Raw genomic sequence first — 16,975 nt, forward strand, 5'->3', positions numbered from 1 at the left:
CCGCGGCTGCCCATTTCCCCCTATTGCGCAGGCGCGGCGACAGGACACGAGGGGGGGGGGAGGGAGGGCGGTCCCGACGTTGCCCGGCGTGCGTGGCCACGTACAGCCCCGAGCGTGCGTCCCCACGCATGCGCCCTGCCGCCCTCGGCTCCGCCCCTCCCTCCCTCCCTCCCTCCTCCCCCCGCCCCTCCCCCCTCCCCGTGCCGGGCTCGCGCTGCGGGACTCGATTGACGCGCCGCCTCGCGCCGCCGCCGCCATGCAGACCCCCGTGCTCACCCCGCACGTCTACTGGGCCCAGCGGCACCACGAGGTCTACCTGCGCGTGGAGCTCAGCGACGTGAAGGTAAAGGGGTGCGGGGGAGCCGGTCCCGAGGTCCCCGCAGGGGTCCGGACACGGTGCATCCGCAAGGCGCCGGGCCTGGGATCCTCGCACGGTCTCGGGGACGTGATGTACCTGCGAGATGCCGGTCCCGGGCCCACGCACGGTCCTGATCACGGTGCCCCTGCCAGGATCCGGGCCCGGGCCCACGCACGGTCCTGGACCCGGTGCACCTGCAACGGGCCGGTCCGTTTAGACCGTGAGCCCGTCGTTGGGCGGGATCGTCCCTATCGGTGGCCGAATTGTCCATTCCAAGCGCCCAGTCCAGTGCTCCGCCCCTGGCAGGCCCTCGATAGATGCGATTGAAGGAACGAATGGGTCCACGCACGGCCCCGGACACGGTGCACCTGCAAGGATCCGGGCCCGGGCCCACGCACGGCCCTGATCACGGTGCACCTGCAAGGATCCGGGCCCGGGCCCGGGGGGCGGGGCCTCTCCCGGCCTCGGACAAGGCCCGTGTGCAAAGTTCGGGCCCCGGAGGTCACGCACGATGCCGGGGCCACGCAGGATCCCGGCCCCGGTGCATCTGCAAGATCCCCACCCCGGGGTCGCGGTGCCTCTTGTCCTTTTCCAGCCTCGGCGAGGTGAGTGGGACGGGAGGCGACCTCGCCGGGCCCCGGGCATGGAGCCGCCCGGGGCCTGCTGTTTTCCTGGAGCCGGTGCCCCGGCCGGGATCATCGGAGGCAGAAGCGGGCCTTGGCCCCGGGTGCAGGAAACCCGTCCCGCCCCCTCGCTTCTTGTGAAATCTGCTGGGGGCTGCTCGGGGAAGAGATGCTTTCCAATCAGGCAACCGATCTGTCAAATTTCTAGCCACTCCAGAGCCCCAGAGAGAAATAAAAACGATCGTGAGTGATGCTTCTTAAACGCTCGGTCTGTGCCAAACAGCCAAGGGACCGTAAAGTCACCGCGGACGGGGAACGTAGCCGTCTGTGGTCGCGGCGTGCTCTCCCGCGCGCTTAGTACGGCGCTCTGCGCTCGCTGAGCGCTCGGTGAACGCGGACGAGTGAACGCAAGGTGATCCCTCCACTCCCATCCCCTCCATCCCCCTGCCCCCGGGCGCCTCGGCCATCCGCGGCGGGGAGGATCGGTCGTCCTCGGTGAGTGCGGAACGCCGGACCGAGCGCTTGGGAGAGTACAGTACGACCGACCGGGAGCTCTTCTGTGGGCCGGAATAACGTTGGTATTTGTTAAGCGCCTGCTATGCGCAGAGCGCTGGGGTAGACGCAGAGGAATCGGGTTGTCCCACGAGGGGCTCACAGTCTTAATCCCCATTTTCCAGATGAGGGAACCGAGGCCCAGAGAAGTGACCTCCCCAGAGTCACACAGCTGCCAAGTGGCAGAGCCGGGATGCGAACCCATGATCTCTGACTCCCGAGCCCGGGCTCTTTCCACTGAGCCACGCTGCTGCTTCTTTTTTGTCCCGTACTCTCTCGAGCGCTTAGTCCGGTGATCTGCACCCGGCGAGCGCTCAGTAAATGCGACCGAATGAATGAGCGGAGTCGGTGGACGTGTCGCTTGCCCGCTAGAGCGGACGGTCAAGAGGCGGAGAGACGGACGTTAAAATAAATCGCGGGAATGGCCACGAGGGATGGGGGCTGAGGGAGGAAGAAAGGGCGAGGGCCTCGCAGAGAGGAGGGAGAGGAGAGGAGGGTTTAGTCGGGGAAGGAACTCGGGAGGAGACGGGCCTTCGATAAAGGCGGCGGTGGTGGGGAGGGCGATCGTCCGGTCGGATTTGAAGAGGGAGGGCGTTCCGGGCCAGAGGCGGGACGTGGGCGAGAGATCGGCGGCGAGATAGACGAGATCGAGATTGGCATCGGAGGAGCAGAGCCAGCGGGCCGGGTTTCGGTCGGACGTCCGAGTGGTAAGGTGGGAGGGCGGGGGGATGGAGCGCTTTAAAGCCGACGGCGAGGAGGCCCAGGTGGACGGGCGGCCGGGGGAACGTGGACCGGGCGGGGTTTTTTTTTAGAGAAACGATCCAGGCAGGAGAGCGGAGGGTGGACCGGAGTGGGGAGGCGGGGAGGTCGGCGCGGAGGCCGATAGAATAACGAAGGCGTCGGAGCAGTGCGGCTGGAGGGGCGGGGGTGGCTTTTAGCGATGTTGGGAAGGTTGAACTGACAGGATCTGGTGACGGATTGACTGCGTGGGTTGAAGGAGGGAGACGATTCGAGGGTGACGCCGAGGTTACGGGCTTGTGAAACAGGGAGGAGGGCGGTGCTCTCTCCAGAGCTGGGGAAAGGCGGGGGGAGGACACGGCGTGCGTGGGAGGATGAGGAGTTGTGTTTCGGCCACGTGAAGTTTGCCCCGTCGGTGGAACGTCCGGGTCGGAGAGTCTTGAAGGCGGGAGGAATTACGAAACGGAAGAGAGACGGCGGGGCGTGGAGGGGTAGATTGGGACGACTTCGATCGATCGGTGGTATTTATTGAGCCCTTAGCACGTGCCGAGCACTGTACTGAGCGCTTGGGAGAGGGCAGCACAATCAGCAGACACGTTCCCTGCCCCCAACGGGCTTACTGATGTGACTTCGGGCCGGTCGCTTCACTTCTCTGCGCCTCGGTTCCCTCATCTGGAAAACGGAGATGAAGACTGCGAGCCCCACGTCGGGCAACCCGAATCCCTTGTATCTTCCCCAGCGCTTAGAACAGTGCTTGGCACGTAGTAAGCGCTTAACAGACACCGTCGTCATTATTAGAGTAAGCGCTGAACAAATCCCACCGTAATGGTGATCATCTGGGCCGGGTAGAGTTCCTTTGGAAGGGCTACTGCTGTTCCGGGTGACGAGCAACCGTTTGCAAATTGAACGTAGGGAAATGGGCCGTTCCCCGCCCCACCCCCGGCCCCGGCCCCACAAACCCACACACTTCCCCCACCGTGGAGCAACTTAGAATACTATCGGACCCGGGAGACGGAGGATTCGGGTTCCGACCTTGGCCCCGCCGGCCGCTTGCTCCGTGACCTTAGCCCGGTCACTTCCGTGCCTGTTTCCACAACCGTAAAATGGGGATTCGCTACACGTTCCCCCTTCTGCTGCAACTGTGAGCTCCATGCGGGACGGGGACCGTGTCCAACCCGACTGACACGTACCTGCCCTAGCGCTTGGAACGGCGTTTCGCACGTGGGACGTGCTTAACCTGTCTGCTGGGTGACCTCGGCCTGTGCCTCAGTTACCTCGTCTGTAAAATGGGGGTTAAAAGGGCGAGCCCCTCGTGGGACAATCTCATCACCCTATATCCACCCCAGAGCTTAGAACGGTGCGTGGCACATTGTGAGCGCTTGAGAGATATCATGATTATCGTTATTACCGTAAATAATAAAAATAATTGTGGGTTTGTTAAGCACCTGCAGCGTGGCTCGGTGGAAAGAGCCCGGGTTTGGAAGTCAGAGGTCATGGATTCGAATCCTGGCTCTGCCCCTTGTCAGCTGGGTGACTGTGGGCAAGTCACTTCACTGTGCCTCAGTTACCTCATCTGGAAAATGGAGATGAAGACTGTGAGCCTCACGTGGGACAACCTGATGACCCTGTATCTACCCCAGCGCTTAGGACAATGCTCTGCACATAGTAAGCGCTTAACAACCGTTATTATTATTATTATATGCCGAGCACCGTACTAAGCGGTGGGGTAATTACGAGATAATGGGGTCGGGCACGGTCCCTGTCCCGTGGGGAGGTCGCCGACTAGTTCGTCAGTCTGTCGTATTTATTGAGCGCGTACTCGGTGCAGAACACTGTTCTAAGCACTTGGGAAAGTACAGTATAACAATAGGCACGTTCCCCACCCACAGCGAGTTTACAGTCTAGAGGGAAAGACAGACACGAGTGAAAAGAAATAAATGAAGGGTAAAGACTCAAGTGCCCTGGGGCTGGGATGAATAAAGGGAGGAAGTCAGGGCAACGCGAGGAAAAGGGGGGGGGGGGCTCAGTCAGGGAAGGCCTCCCTCTTGGAGGAGATGGGCCTTCAATAAGGCTCTGAAGCGGGAAGAGTCACTGTCTCAGTAAGTGGGGGGAAGAACTGGTATTGCGTTCCCGTTTCACAGATGAGGAAACCGAGGCCCAGATGTTAGCAGAGGAGACCCGTGAGGGAAACGGACAACGGGTTTCCCCGGGCCCCGCCCGAAGCCGAGGAGATACCGCCGTGTCTCTCTCTGAGGGGGTTCCCTCGGCCAGCCGGACCCATCCCACGGTCCCCGGGTCCGGGAAGCCCCGCCTGGTCCTGCCCCTCCCCGCCTCCCACCTCTCCCTCGGGGCGGGTCCAATTAAAAATAGGAGCTGCGGGCACCCGTCCCGCTTCTGCCCGTCGGGGTCGTGCCCCGGGTGGAGAGGGCTCGGGGCCGGATGAAGGCGGCCGCTCCCCCGGGCGGGAGAGCCACGGGGGGGCTACGGGCCCCTGGCTCCTGGGGCTACGGTGGCCCAGGCTCACCTGGGCCCGTGTTATCGATATTAAAAATATAGTAAGTGCTTACTATCTGTCAAACCCTCTTCTAAGCGCTGGGGTACCTACAACTGGTCAGGTTGGACGCAGTCCCAACGTGGGGCTCACACTCATAGTCCCCATTTTACAGGGGAGGCAGCCGAGGCCCAGAGAAGTCGTGACGCCCCCGACACACCGTTCACTTGCCCTTCGCCGGGGCCGCGCCCCTGCCGTCTTACTTGTGTCCCTCCTGCTCCCAGGGGAGGACGCAGGCGGCGTGGCCCGGTGGCTACGGCTTGGGTCTGGGAGTCAGAAGCGCCTGGGTTCTAATCCCGGCTCCGCCGCGCAGGTCACTTCGCCTCTCTGGGCCTCGGTTCCCTCATCTCTAGAAAGGGGATGAAGCCTGTGAGCCCCATGGGAGCCGGGCACCTGGTCCCACCCGATCAGCTGGTATCCGCCCCAGTGCTTAGTACGCCGCCCGGCGAGTGCCTGACAGATACCAGTAAAGGAGAAAGGGGGGTGGGGCCTAACGGATAGCTTAAAAGAATAAGTAGACGGAAGAACACGGGATCTCTGCGTAAACCAACAAACCCTCCACGTAGGCCTCCGCCCCTGGGGTCTCAGGGGTCCCGTCACCCCAGCGAGGGTGACCCCCGGCCGGCCGGGAGACCCGCCCTCCTGGGGAACCCCCCACAGATGGCGGGCGGCGGAGGTTGCCCGCGGGCTCCGGGAAAGGCCGGGCCAGCGGGGAGGGAGAGGGGATCGCCTCCTTTTTGACTCCGTTCCGGACCCAGGCCTCTTCTTCTGGGAACAGAGGGGCCTGGGAGCCCCCAGAGTGTGGTGGTGGGGGGCGTCGGGCTCTGGGGGCCCCATCCATCGATCGATCGATGGTATTTATTAAGCGCTTACTACGCGCAGAGCACCGGTCTTCATCCCTCCCCGGCTGCGGGTCGACTCCTTTGCCGTGGCTATCCCAGAAGCGTCGATTCTGCTGGGCGGGGGCCGGGCGGGGTTCCCGGGGGACTCGCGGTCCCAACCCCCGTTTCCCCAGTGAGGGAACCGAGGCCCAGAGAAGTGAAGCGACTCACCCCGCAGACAAGTGGCGGAGCGGGGATTAGAACCCGGATCCTGCTGACTCGCGAGGCCCGGGTTCAGTCCGCCGGGCCACGCTGCTCCCCTTCAGTTCCTTGAGGCGAAAGCTCCGTTTACATCCTCGTCCTCCTTCCACAGAATCCGGAAATCGGCATCACGGAAAACACCCTGCACTTCAGAGGTCAGTGTCCCTCCGAAGGAAGGCTCCGCGGAGAGCGAGAGGACGACCCGGGGGGCTGGAGGGGGGGCGTCTCCCCCGCCTCGATCTCCTATCGGCCCAGCCTGCAAACCCCTCTCCTTTCCCTCCTCTGTCCTCCCCTCTGCGTTGCCTGTGTGTTCGGACCCCCCACGCCCCCGGCCCCCCAACCCCAGGGGAGAGCGGTGCCCCGGAGCGAATCTGGGTGCGAATCCGCTCTCTGGGGAGATCACCGCCCTCGCTCCCCTAGCACCACTTCCCGTGGGGCCCACGAAGTTTCCAACGTCTGGGGGTCTCCCCCTCCCCTGTCGCGTTCCTAGGTTCCCCGGAGGCCGTGGATGCGCCGGCCGCCCCCTCCCCACCCCCAGGACTGGGCCGGGGGAGAAATTTAAAAGTGTGGGGTGTCCCGGGGTGGCTTGCCGGCTTTATCCGCCTGGCCTGGGCAGCTCCTTCCACCAAGAGTGGACTGTCGTCACGGGAAGATCGGGGCGGGTTTGGTGCCCGGCCGAGCCGGGGAGGGCCCGGCCGGGCGGCGGCCAGTGGGGCGGAGGGCGGCTCGGTCGCCGTTCCTCCGCCCCGTTTTACCGGGTGTCTTCTTTCTAACGTTTCAGCCCGGGGCCACGGGGCCAAGGGAGACAACATTTACGAATTTCACCTGGAGTTTCTGGAGCCGGTGAAGCCTCAGGTAGAAGCGGCCGCCTCCTCTGCCCCTCCCGCCCGGCCCCCACAGAGAGCCGGAGGCGGGAGGCGGGGAGCCGGCCCGGAGCTCGGGGAGCGGCCGGAGCTGGGAAAGGCGGCTCCTAGCTTGCCCTAGCCCCGGGGGCCCGCTCCCGGTGGCCCCCCTCCTGCTCCCCATCCTCAGAACCCCCTCTTCCTGCGTCTCGTCCCTGGGCCCCCCACTCCAAGTCCTCAAGGCCCCCTCACCTGCCGCTGAACCCCGAGACCTCCCCTCCCCGTCCCTGGCGGTAGGGGGAGGGCCCTTGAGGCCGGGGACAAGGAAGGGAGGCCCGCGAGCCGGCTTCTCCCGCCATCTGCCGTTATCTGCTCTGTCAGGCGCGGGGCGGGACGGTCATGGCTGCCGGGGCCCCTCTGCCAGCTGGACGGGGCGGTCTCCCCGCGGCGGTTCCGTGAGGCCGACGAACTAAACCCCCACCTGCCTCTCCCACCGGTGTCCCCGATTCCCGGGGCGGCCCACGGGGCGACTCCCCACCCTCCCTCCTCTCCCACACATATACGCATCCCTCGGGCCACCCTGGGGGTCTGGGTCGCCGGCTCCGTCCGACAGAACAAGGAGTTCCGGGCCCTGACTCGGCCTTTCTTTCTCCGCCGCGCTGCCGGTGTCAGATCATCGGATGGGTCGCGGTCCCTCAACTCCCCCTCCCCAGGGCGTCTGGTCTGAGAGGAAGAGGAGGAGGTGGCGGCGGGGGAGGGAGCCCGGAGGAGGAGGAGAGATCGGAGCTGTCCGGGGGCTCTCCCGACGACACGTTCCTCTTCCCGTCGAGAGGGCTCCTCCTCTCCGGTTCATCCCGCCGCCGCCTCCCTGCCGATTTTAGGAAAACGGAGGGACGTTGCCGCAAGAGAAGCGGGCGTCTCTGGCAGCGTGGGCCGAGGGGAAGGGCGCGGCGCTGGGAGCCGGGAGGCCGGCCGCCCTCCCCAGCGTCGTCCTCGCTCCGATCCGCAGCCGGCCCACAGGCTTACCCAGAGGCAGGTGAACGTGACCGTGAAGAAGCAGGAGAGGCAGTGGTGGGAGCGGCTGACCCGGCAGGAGAAGCGCCCGCTCTTCCTGGCCCCCGACTTCGACCGCTGGCTGGACGAGTCCGACGCCGAGATGGAACTCAGAGCCAAGGTCCGTGGCCGGCGAGGGGGTTGGGGGACGGGGGGAGGACCGGGCAGGGGGAAGACGGCGGAGGGCTCCCTCCGGGCTCTCCGGGAGGGCGGTGGAGGCCGGGGTGGAGGCCCGGGCTCCACCGGGAGCTCTCCGGCGAACACCCTGGGCCCCGAGACGGGCGCACGGAGCAGTGGGCCCCGAGGACCCGATGCCAGGAAAGCCGGGGACGAAACCCGCAGAGCTGCCTGGACGGGGGACCCTCTGCTTTGCTTCCATTTTTTTTCTCTCTTTTGGGGGGTGGGGGATATCGGTTAAGCGCTTACCCTGCGTCAAACAACCATTCTAAGCGCTGGGGTAGGTGCAGATCAATTAGGTTAGCCGCTTGGGGCTCACAGTCTAAGTGGGAGGGAGAACAGGAGAACCGAGGCCCAGAGAGGTGAAGTGACTTCCTCGAGGCCACACGGCAGACAAGTGGCAGAGCTGGGATTTTTTTGGTTTCTTTTTTTAGGGCATTTGCTAAGCACTCTGTGCCAGGATCAGAGCCCAGGTCCTCGGGTTCCCGTGCCCAGGCTCTTCCCACTAGGCCACGCTCGCAGGTCTGGGCCCCGTGGATGACCACGGCCGGCCCCGACCGAGCCCCGGCCCGGAGGGGGTCGTGACGGTGGTGTCCGCCCCTGGAGGGAGGTGCAGACCTCCAGCCGGCGGCTGCTTCTTTCCCCGGGCGGGCGGAGTCGGCAGCCTCAAAAAGCAGGAGCCGCGGGAGGGTGGCGATTACCCGGCGGGTCCCGGGCAAGCACTCGGGGGAGTCGGTCGGTCCACTCCAGCCTTGCGGAAGACTTCCCTCCGGCTTTCTAGGAAGAAGAAAGGATTAATAAAATCAGAACGGAGTCCAGGGTTTCAAACGACTGTAAGTAACGGCCTTTTTTCCCCTGTAATGTCATATAAGCGCTTACTGCGTGCCAAGCGCCGTTTTCATTCATTCATCCGGTAGTATTTATTGAGCGCTTACTGTGTGCAGAGCACTGGACCGAGCGCTTGGAACGGACAGTTCGGCAACAGATAGAGACCAGCCCTGCCCAATGACGGGCTCACGGTCTAGACGGGGGAGACAGACGGCAGAGCGAAACAGAATGAAACAAAAAGAAGACAACGTCGTTTTAAGCACCGGGTCAAAATGATAATAACGTTGGTATTTGTTAAGCGCTCACTATGTGCCGAGCACTGTTCTGAGCGCTGGGGTAGATGCAGGGTAATCGGGTTGTCCCACGTGAGGCTCACAGTCTTCATCCCCATTTTCCAGATGAGGGAACTGAAGCACCGAGAAGTGAAGTGACCTGCCCGCAGTCACACGGCTGACAAGCGGCAGAGCCGGGATTAGAACCCACGACCTCCGACTCCCAAGCCCGGGCTCTTTCCACCGAGCCACGCTGCTTCTCTAGTCGGTCGGTCCCTGCCCCACGTGGGATCATAGGCTAAGACGGAAGGAGGAGGATTTAATCCCTATTTTACAGATGAGGTCACTGAGGCACAGAGAAGTGAAGTGCCCGAGGGGCAGAACCCGGGTGCTCTGGCTCCCAGGCCCCAACTTTTATCCGCCAGGTCGCCCTGCTTCCCTGCCCTCCCTCACATGGGGGGGATCCCAGTGAAAGGGGCTGGGAGAACAGGTGGAGATTTCTCATTTTACCGACGAGGAGACCGAGGACCGAGGAAATCGAGGCGGTCGGTCGCACAGAAAGCAAACAGTAGTGCCGGGATTCGATCCCAGTCTCCAGACTCCCAGTTCTGTCACCGGTCTCTGCTCTGCGATCACGGGCAGGTTACCTCACCTTTCTGGGCCTCGGAAATGCGTCTGTTATATTGTAATTATAATAACGTTGGTATTTGTTGAGCGCCTACTTTGTGCAGAGCACTGTTCTAAGCGCCGGGGGAGACGGGGGCATCAGGTTGTCCCATGTGAGGCTCAGAGAAGTGAAGTGACTTGCCCACAGTCACACAGCTGACAAGCGGCGGAGCCGGGATTCGAACCCATGACCTCCGACTCCCAAGCCCGGGCTCTTTCCACTGAGCCACACTGCCTCCCTAACCCTCCCAAGCGCTTAGTACAGTCCTCTGCACAAAGTAGGCGTTTACTAAATAGGATTGACTGCCCGTCTGGAAGAAGAGGTGTCGAATCCCCATTTTTCACACGAGGAACGCGTCTGCCTCTCGGTTACAGCGTACCGGCCCAAGCGCTCAGTACAGTGCTCCGCACGCAGTAAACGCTCAATAAATAGGACTGACCGGCAGTCGCCCCCGGGGCGCGGCTGGAGCCGGGACTCGGGCCGGCGAACGGCCCGGGGCTCCTTCTTGCGGCGGGGGGGTGGATTCGATCTCGGGGGCCCCGGGTCCGCCCGGCCTAACGGCGCCCGTCTCCGGCCGCAGCGTTCGTGACCTTGAAGAAGGGTTACCTGTTTATGTACAACCTGGTGCAGTTCCTGGGCTTCTCCTGGATTTTCGTCAACATGACCGTTCGGCTCGTCGTCTTGGGAAAAGGCAAGTAATCGCCGCCGCCATCCCCCGGCCGGGAGCCCGGGGGGCCTCCGCGTTCCGGACCCTCGGGGGAGCCCCTCGCGGCCCCATCACCCCTCTGTCGGCCCCGGGCGCGAGGTCGCGGCGGAGTCGGGGGCCGCGGAGGGATTCGGGGCCGGTCGGGGCGCCCGGCGGGGAGGGGAGACGACTCCGTGCGTGCCCCGTTTCCCGCCGGTGGTCTTGCGTAGGGCGGGGTGGGTGTCGACGTTGCGTGTACGTCGGGGGGTGGGGGTGTTTATAGCACGTATCCGCGCGCATAGGGGCACGAGGGTGGGTGTTTACGGTGTGCACCTGCGCGTCTGTAGGCACCTCCGTCGTGTGAGCCCGTGGTAGGAATGGGTCGGGAACGCTCCGTCCTCCATCTCACCGGAACCGGGAGTTTAAGCAGTCGTGGCCCAGACTCTTTCGGGTCACTTCCGTCCTCCCCTGCCTCGACAGACCCCCCCCCACCCCCCTCCCCCCCCCGCCCGGCCGCCGGCCTCTCCGTGCCCCTGGGAGAAGACGTCCAAGATGTTGGATCCCCTCAGTATCGGGGGAGAAGCGAGCAGGGTCGCCCATCTCGGGGCGGGGGGGTTCCCCCTCCGGGCCTGAGTCCGGCAGGGGGACGGTGGTACCCAGAGGGGGTGCCCGCGACCCCCCCGGGGCCCGCGGACGAACCCGCCTCTGGTCTGCGTCCCTCAGATTCCCTCTACGACACGTTCCACTCCGTGGCCGACATGATGTATTTCTGCCAGATGCTGGCGGCGGTGGAGTCGGCCAACGCTCTGATCGGAGTCACCCGCTCGCCGCCGTTGCCGTCCCTCATCCAGGTAGCGCCCGGCCGGGGCCGAGGACGGGGCCGCCGGGCGGCAGCCGGGGTCGTCGCTCCCCGGGGTGCCCGGAGAGGAACGCCCCCTCGGCCGGGTGGCGGAGAGCTAAGGTCCCGGAGCCGGGAGCCTCGGGTTCCCGTCCCAGCTCTGCCCCTTGGCCGCTTCGGGACCTGGGGCGAGCCGCCTAACCTCTCTGGGCCTCAGTTGCCCCATCTGAAGAAGGGGAAGGAGATACCTGCTCTCCATCTTTGATTGTGAACCCCAGGAGGGACAGGGACCGAGTCTGACTCGGTGATCTCGTCTCTCCCCCGGCGCTGAGCGCAGCGCGTGGCCCCTAGTTAGGACCGAGTCCCGTTACGGTTCGAGGACCCGGGGGTGAGGGAGCGCGGGACCGGAATCGAAGACTAGAAACCCCCCCCCCCCCCGTCGTGAGGCGCCAGCGGAGTCGGCCGGTGGAGGCGTCCTGACCGAGCCGCCCCGGGGAGGAGGGGGGTTTCCTTTCTGGGGTTGGGGTTTTCGAACCGTCTCCGTTTCCTCCGTGCCCCAGCTCCTTGGGAGGAATTTTATTTTGTTTGTCATCTTCGGGAGCCTGGAGGAGATGCAGAACAGAGCCGTCGTGTTCTTCGTCTTCTACCTGTGGAGCGCGATTGAGATCTTCAGGTGGGTGGAGGGCCGGCGCTCGGCGCGGCCCGGGGCCCGGGGTAAGGACTCCGTCCCGTTATCGTCACGCTGCCCTCCGGTCTGCGGGGCGAGCTCCCTTCGGAGGGGAGGGGAGACCCGCCGCCCCCCCGCCCCCGTCACCCCCCCCTCCCCTGGGCCGTCGCCTCCCTCTGCGGCGGCCCCTTCCCCTCGGCCGTCTCCTCCGGGGTCACCCTCTCCCCTTCCCCGTCTCCCCCTGCCGCCGTCTCCTCCGTGGCGCCGTCACCCCTTTCCTGTCCGACCCCCCCCTTCCCCGTCCCTGCCACGGTCACCCCCTCCCCTGCGCCGTCGGCTCCCACCGCGGTCGCCCCGGGCCACCTCCTCCGTGGTCACCGTCTCCCCCGGGGGTCCCCCCTCGCCGCCTACCGCCGGACGGCCCGCTCCCCGTCGGGCGGCCGGTCCCCGACGGGGCATCCGGTAACGGCTTACCGTGGGCGCGCGCGGCGTGCCGGACGCCGCGGCAATCACGAGGTCGCGGGGACGGCGGACGGGCTCCCCTTCTCCGTGTCGGGCGGGCGGCGGGGACTAGACTCTGCGCTCGTTAAGGGCGGGGAACGCCGTCTGCTAATTCTCTGGCGACGACAGTCTCCCAAGCGCGTAGCACGGCGCCGGGCACGTAGTAAGCGCTCGGTAGATGGACGGTACGGACCGGGGGCCGGCGACGGAACGAGAGGAGCGTGAGCCGTCCCGGGCCTCGGCCGTCCGCGGGCGACCGAGGAGAGTCCGTGGCGTCCGGCAGGTACCCCTTCTACATGCTGGCCTGCGTCGACATAGACTGGAAGCTTCTCACCTGGATCCGCTACAGCATCTGGATCCCCCTCTACCCCTTGGGGTGCCTGGCCGAAGGTAGTCCTCGCGGCGGGTGGGATTTTCCCTCCCCCGGCCCCGGGACCCGACGCCTTCCCTCCCCTCCCCTCCCCCCCCCCCCCCGCCTCGCCCCACTTTCGGGGTCGGAGCCTCTTGGGAAGCGGCCGTGACCTAGCGGGAAGCGCCCGGGCGTCGGAGGACCCGGGTTCCGATCCGGGTCCCACCACTTGGTCTGCCGTGGGACCTTGGGCGGGGCACTCTGCTCCTCCCTGCCTCGGTCTCCCCGTCTGTAAAACGGGGGTTCGTTCGTTCGACGGTACTTACTGAGCGCTTACTGTGTGCGGAGCACTGCACTGAGCGCTCGGAACGGACAGTTCGGCAACAGGGACGATCCCGTTGACGGGCTTACGGTCTAATCGGGGGAGACAGACGGACAAAAACAATTCAATCCCACGCCCTCCTCTAGCCCGAACCGCCCGCGGGACGGGGACCGAGTCCCACCCGATCAGTTTGTATCGACACCGGCGCTTAGGTCGGCGCTTGGCGACAAAACAACTCTCGTCGTCGTCGTCAGCATCGGGGGCCGGCGGTGGCCGTGACCGTCGGACTGGGAACGAGTCGCTTCGCTCCGCCGTGCCTCAGTTCCCTCGCCTGTGAAATGGGGATTAAGACTGAGCTCCCCGTGGGCCGGGGACCGTCTCCAGCCCGAAAACCTTGTATCTAACCCCAGCGCTTAGAACAGCGCTGGGCACGTAGTGAGCGTCTAACAGATTCCGTCGTCGTCGTTACGAGCCCGTCAGACACCTCAGACTCCTCTCATCTCGGTGCCCCGTTTGCCCCTCCGAATTGATCCCCGTCTGCCTTTTTTCTGAAGCGGCGCGGCTCAGCGGAAAGAGCCCGGGCTTGGGAGTCCGGGGTCACGGGTCCGGATCCCGGCTCGGCCACTTGTCAGCTGCGGGACTGTGGGCAGGTCACTTCTCTGTGCCTCGGTGACCTCATCTGAAAAAGGGGGATTAAGACGGTGAGCCTCAGGTGGGACGATCTGACGACCCCGTATCGCCCCCGGCGCTTAGAACGGTGCTCCGCACGTAGTAAGCGCTTAACGGGTACCGACATTTATTATTAGTTTAGGCTGTGCTCGCGTGTCGTCGTAATGACGGTTGTGATCACGGTGGGACTGGGTAAGCGCCCAGTACCGAGTACCGAGGTGACACGGAACCAACAGATCACACTCGGTCCCTCTCTCCCCTCACGGGGCTCGCGGTGGAAGGCGGAGAGGGAACGGAGATTTAACCGCCCCCCCCCCCCCCCGCCGTTTTACAGATGAGGGAGCGAGGCGCCAAGTGACTTATCCAGGATCACGCGGCGGGCCGATGGAGGAGCCGGGATCGGAACCCGGGTCTCCCGACTCCCGGATCCTTCCCCCCCCGGCCGCCTCTCCCCCCTCCTCACGTACCTGTCGCCGGCCCCCTCGCCCACCTCGATCGTGAGCGGGGAAGCCCCCCGGGGGGAACTGCCCGGGCCTCACAAGTCTTGGCTCTCTGCTTCCAGCCGCCTCGGTGATCCAGTCCATTCCCGTCTTCAACGAAACCGGAAAGTTCAGTTTCACCTTGCCGCCTCCCCTGAACCTCACCGTCAGGTTCTCGGCTTTCCTCCAGGGCCATCTTATATTGTTATTTTTAGGTAAGTCCGTTCCCGCCGGCGGCTCGGTCGCGCGTCGGCCCCGCGGGTCCCGGCTCCGGAGAGTTCCGCGTGTTGGATTCGCGGGCCTGCGTCCCGAGGACCCCCCTCGTGGGTGGCTTCAACCGGAGTCGGATGTAACGGCGGTATCTGCTAAGCGCTCAGTAGGTGCCAAGCACCGTCCTGAGCGCCGGGGCGGTGGGGTCGTGGAAAGGGCACGGGCCCGGGCTCCCGGGAGGTCGAGGAGCTCCGCCGCTTGTCTGCCGTGCGACCGGGAGCAGGTCGCTTCTCTGCGCCTCGGTTCCCTCGTCTGGAAAACGGGGATGGAGACCCTGAGCCCCACGTGGGACGGGGACCGTGCCCCACCCGATTCGCCCGGGTCCACCCCGGCGCTCAGTACGGTGCCTGGCACGGAGCGAGCGCTTGACGGGTCCCACCCGGGCCTCACGTTCTTAGGAAGGAGGGACAACAGGAATCGAATCCCCATTTTGCAGCCGAGGGAACTGAGGCGCAGCCGACGGGCGGCGGAGCCGGGATTAGAACCCGGGGCCCTCTGGCTCCCGGGGGGGTTGGGCCAAAAAGGACCAGGGAGAGAGCTGGTAAAAAGAGTTCGGGAAATACGTCCGCGCGAGGACCCGGGTCGGGAAGTGGGGACCGGAGGGAGCGGCCCGACGGGTGGGAGGCAGGACTCCCCCCTCCCGCCTTCTGATCCCGTCCCTTTCCAGGGCTGTTTGTGAATCTCCGTCACCTCCGCAAACAACGAAGGCGACGGTTTGCCACGAGAAAGAGAAAGGCAAACTAGGCGCGGCGCTGGGATTCCCCTCTCCGCGACTTCACCCTTCTTCGCCCTCAACGGTCACCCCTTCTCCCCCCTCGCCCCACCCCCCCCCACCGAGGCACTGTCACAGAAGCTCCCACCCCGACACCCTCCCCGGCTCACGGGGCCCGCTGACACTTCTGTATCCGCCAGAAGACGTCAGTCGGTCCGGCCCCTGTACGTAGAGCCCACGCCCGCCCCGCCGTGCGGTACGGAACCCGGCCCGCGCCGTGGTTACCGAACCCGCGTGGGACCTACCCGAGCGGCGCGAGGAGCCTCCTCGGCCGCGGCCCCGGTGCCCCCCCGGGGCTCCCGGGCCGTTGGGCTCCGTGTAACCTTGGGCGGGGTCGGCTCCGGAGCGGCGAGGCGGGCCCCTGCCGCCGGCCCCGGGGAAACCGAGGCGGGCGGCCGGAGATCGGCCGGGGGAGGGGGGCGGTGAGATAAAGGCAGGGGTCCGGCCGGGCTTCTCCGCACCCCCTCCCTCACCGACCCGGCCAGGCCGGCCGCCCCGTCTCCGTTTTTTCCCACGTCCCCCTCGGGACGCGTCCGGAAGCCATTCGGGTAACGACCGACCCTCTCCTTTCCTCCGACGGCCGGAGGGGAGAGCGAGCCTCTCCCGGCCTCGACCGACGGGACTTTCGTTGGTTTTTCCCGTCGTCGTCGTCCCGTTTTTTGAAATAAGACGAATCACACCGTCGGGCGTTCTGAACCCGGGGCAGGTGGTGGGCCTTCTTCCCCCCCCCCCCCGCCGGAACGGAAGGCGGGGCGGCGACCTCGGAGAGTCGCGGGCGGAGCCCCCGCTCCGCCGTGGCACGGCTAAGACTGACCGACGGGAGGGCTTTGGGCGCGAGGACCGCCCTCGCGTTCCCCGGGAGGCGGGGGAAGCCGGCCGGGGACCCCTCACCGGCGCAGACGGGGACGTGGGTCGGCCCAGCCGACGTCTTCCTCTCCAAGGGGCTCTGGAGTCGAGCCGCCGGGGCGGCGGCTGTAGAAGGACCGTCCCGTCCCCCGGCCCTCCCGGACCCCGGCCCGCTGACCGTTCCCTAGCACCCCCCCCAGCCGTCCCCCGACGCGCCCGGTCGCTCTCGGTGCACGGGCGACCCGCCCGGGTGAAACCCGTTTTTGAGGCCCAAGGACAGGAGGATCTGAGGGTTCTGGAAAAGGGGAGCGCCGAGAGTCGGCCGCTCCGGGCGCGAGGAGTCCGAGTCCTTCGAGAGCGCGGCTGGGTAGCGAGGTGCGACGCTATGACGACGACGTTATTAGAGAAGCGCCGGGGAGCCGCGTCGGGTTTCCCCTGCCACGGGCCCGTTTCCCTTTCGTGCTTCCTCTCCCGTCCGGTCTGACCTCCGCCCCGTTCCGGCCCCCCCGTGACCCCGCAGAAATCAGTCGGGTCCGCCTCTGGCCCCGTGAACCCCCCCCCCCCCCCCCCCCCCCCCGCCGCTCTCAAGGGTGCAACTCGTATTCCGTGCGATCGCCCCGTACTTACGGAACTTACTCGTCTCTGACAAGGCAACGGAGCGTATTTCTATTAAAAATATTTACAGTCGAGGTCTCGGTCCTTTTTGTCCTTCGACCTCAAGAGCTCAAGGGGGCGGGGCGGGCGTCTCCTCCGACCGTATCTATCGAGCGCTCCCCGTGCGCAGAGCACTGGACCGAGCGCTTGGAATGGACGATTCGGCGACGGACAGAGACC

At 65.6% G+C, this 16,975-nt stretch overlaps 1 protein-coding gene across 2 annotated transcripts; it reads left to right on the forward strand.

Moving 5' to 3' along the window:
• The first annotated feature begins 189 nt into the window (after positions 1–189).
• On the forward strand, positions 190–16,830 carry HACD3 (3-hydroxyacyl-CoA dehydratase 3). Of its 2 annotated transcripts, XM_029065507.1 has the most exons (11): positions 190–343; positions 6,017–6,059; positions 6,686–6,759; positions 7,756–7,920; positions 8,758–8,809; positions 10,324–10,434; positions 11,152–11,279; positions 11,827–11,939; positions 12,718–12,824; positions 14,337–14,468; positions 15,191–16,830. In XM_029065507.1, exons 1-11 carry the CDS (start codon positions 257–259, stop codon positions 15,265–15,267), a joined length of 1,089 nt encoding a protein of 362 aa, XP_028921340.1. In that variant the 5' UTR covers positions 190–256; the 3' UTR covers positions 15,268–16,830. The 2 variants fall into 2 exon arrangements, with proteins under 2 accessions (XP_028921340.1, XP_028921341.1); XM_029065508.1 differs by lacking the exons at positions 14,337–14,468; positions 15,191–16,830 and adding an exon at positions 13,252–13,467.
• The last annotated feature ends 145 nt before the right edge of the window (positions 16,831–16,975 follow it).

Source organism: Ornithorhynchus anatinus, chromosome 5 (assembly GCF_004115215.2).
Source record: "Ornithorhynchus anatinus isolate Pmale09 chromosome 5, mOrnAna1.pri.v4, whole genome shotgun sequence".
Lineage (NCBI taxonomy): Eukaryota > Metazoa > Chordata > Mammalia > Monotremata > Ornithorhynchidae > Ornithorhynchus > Ornithorhynchus anatinus.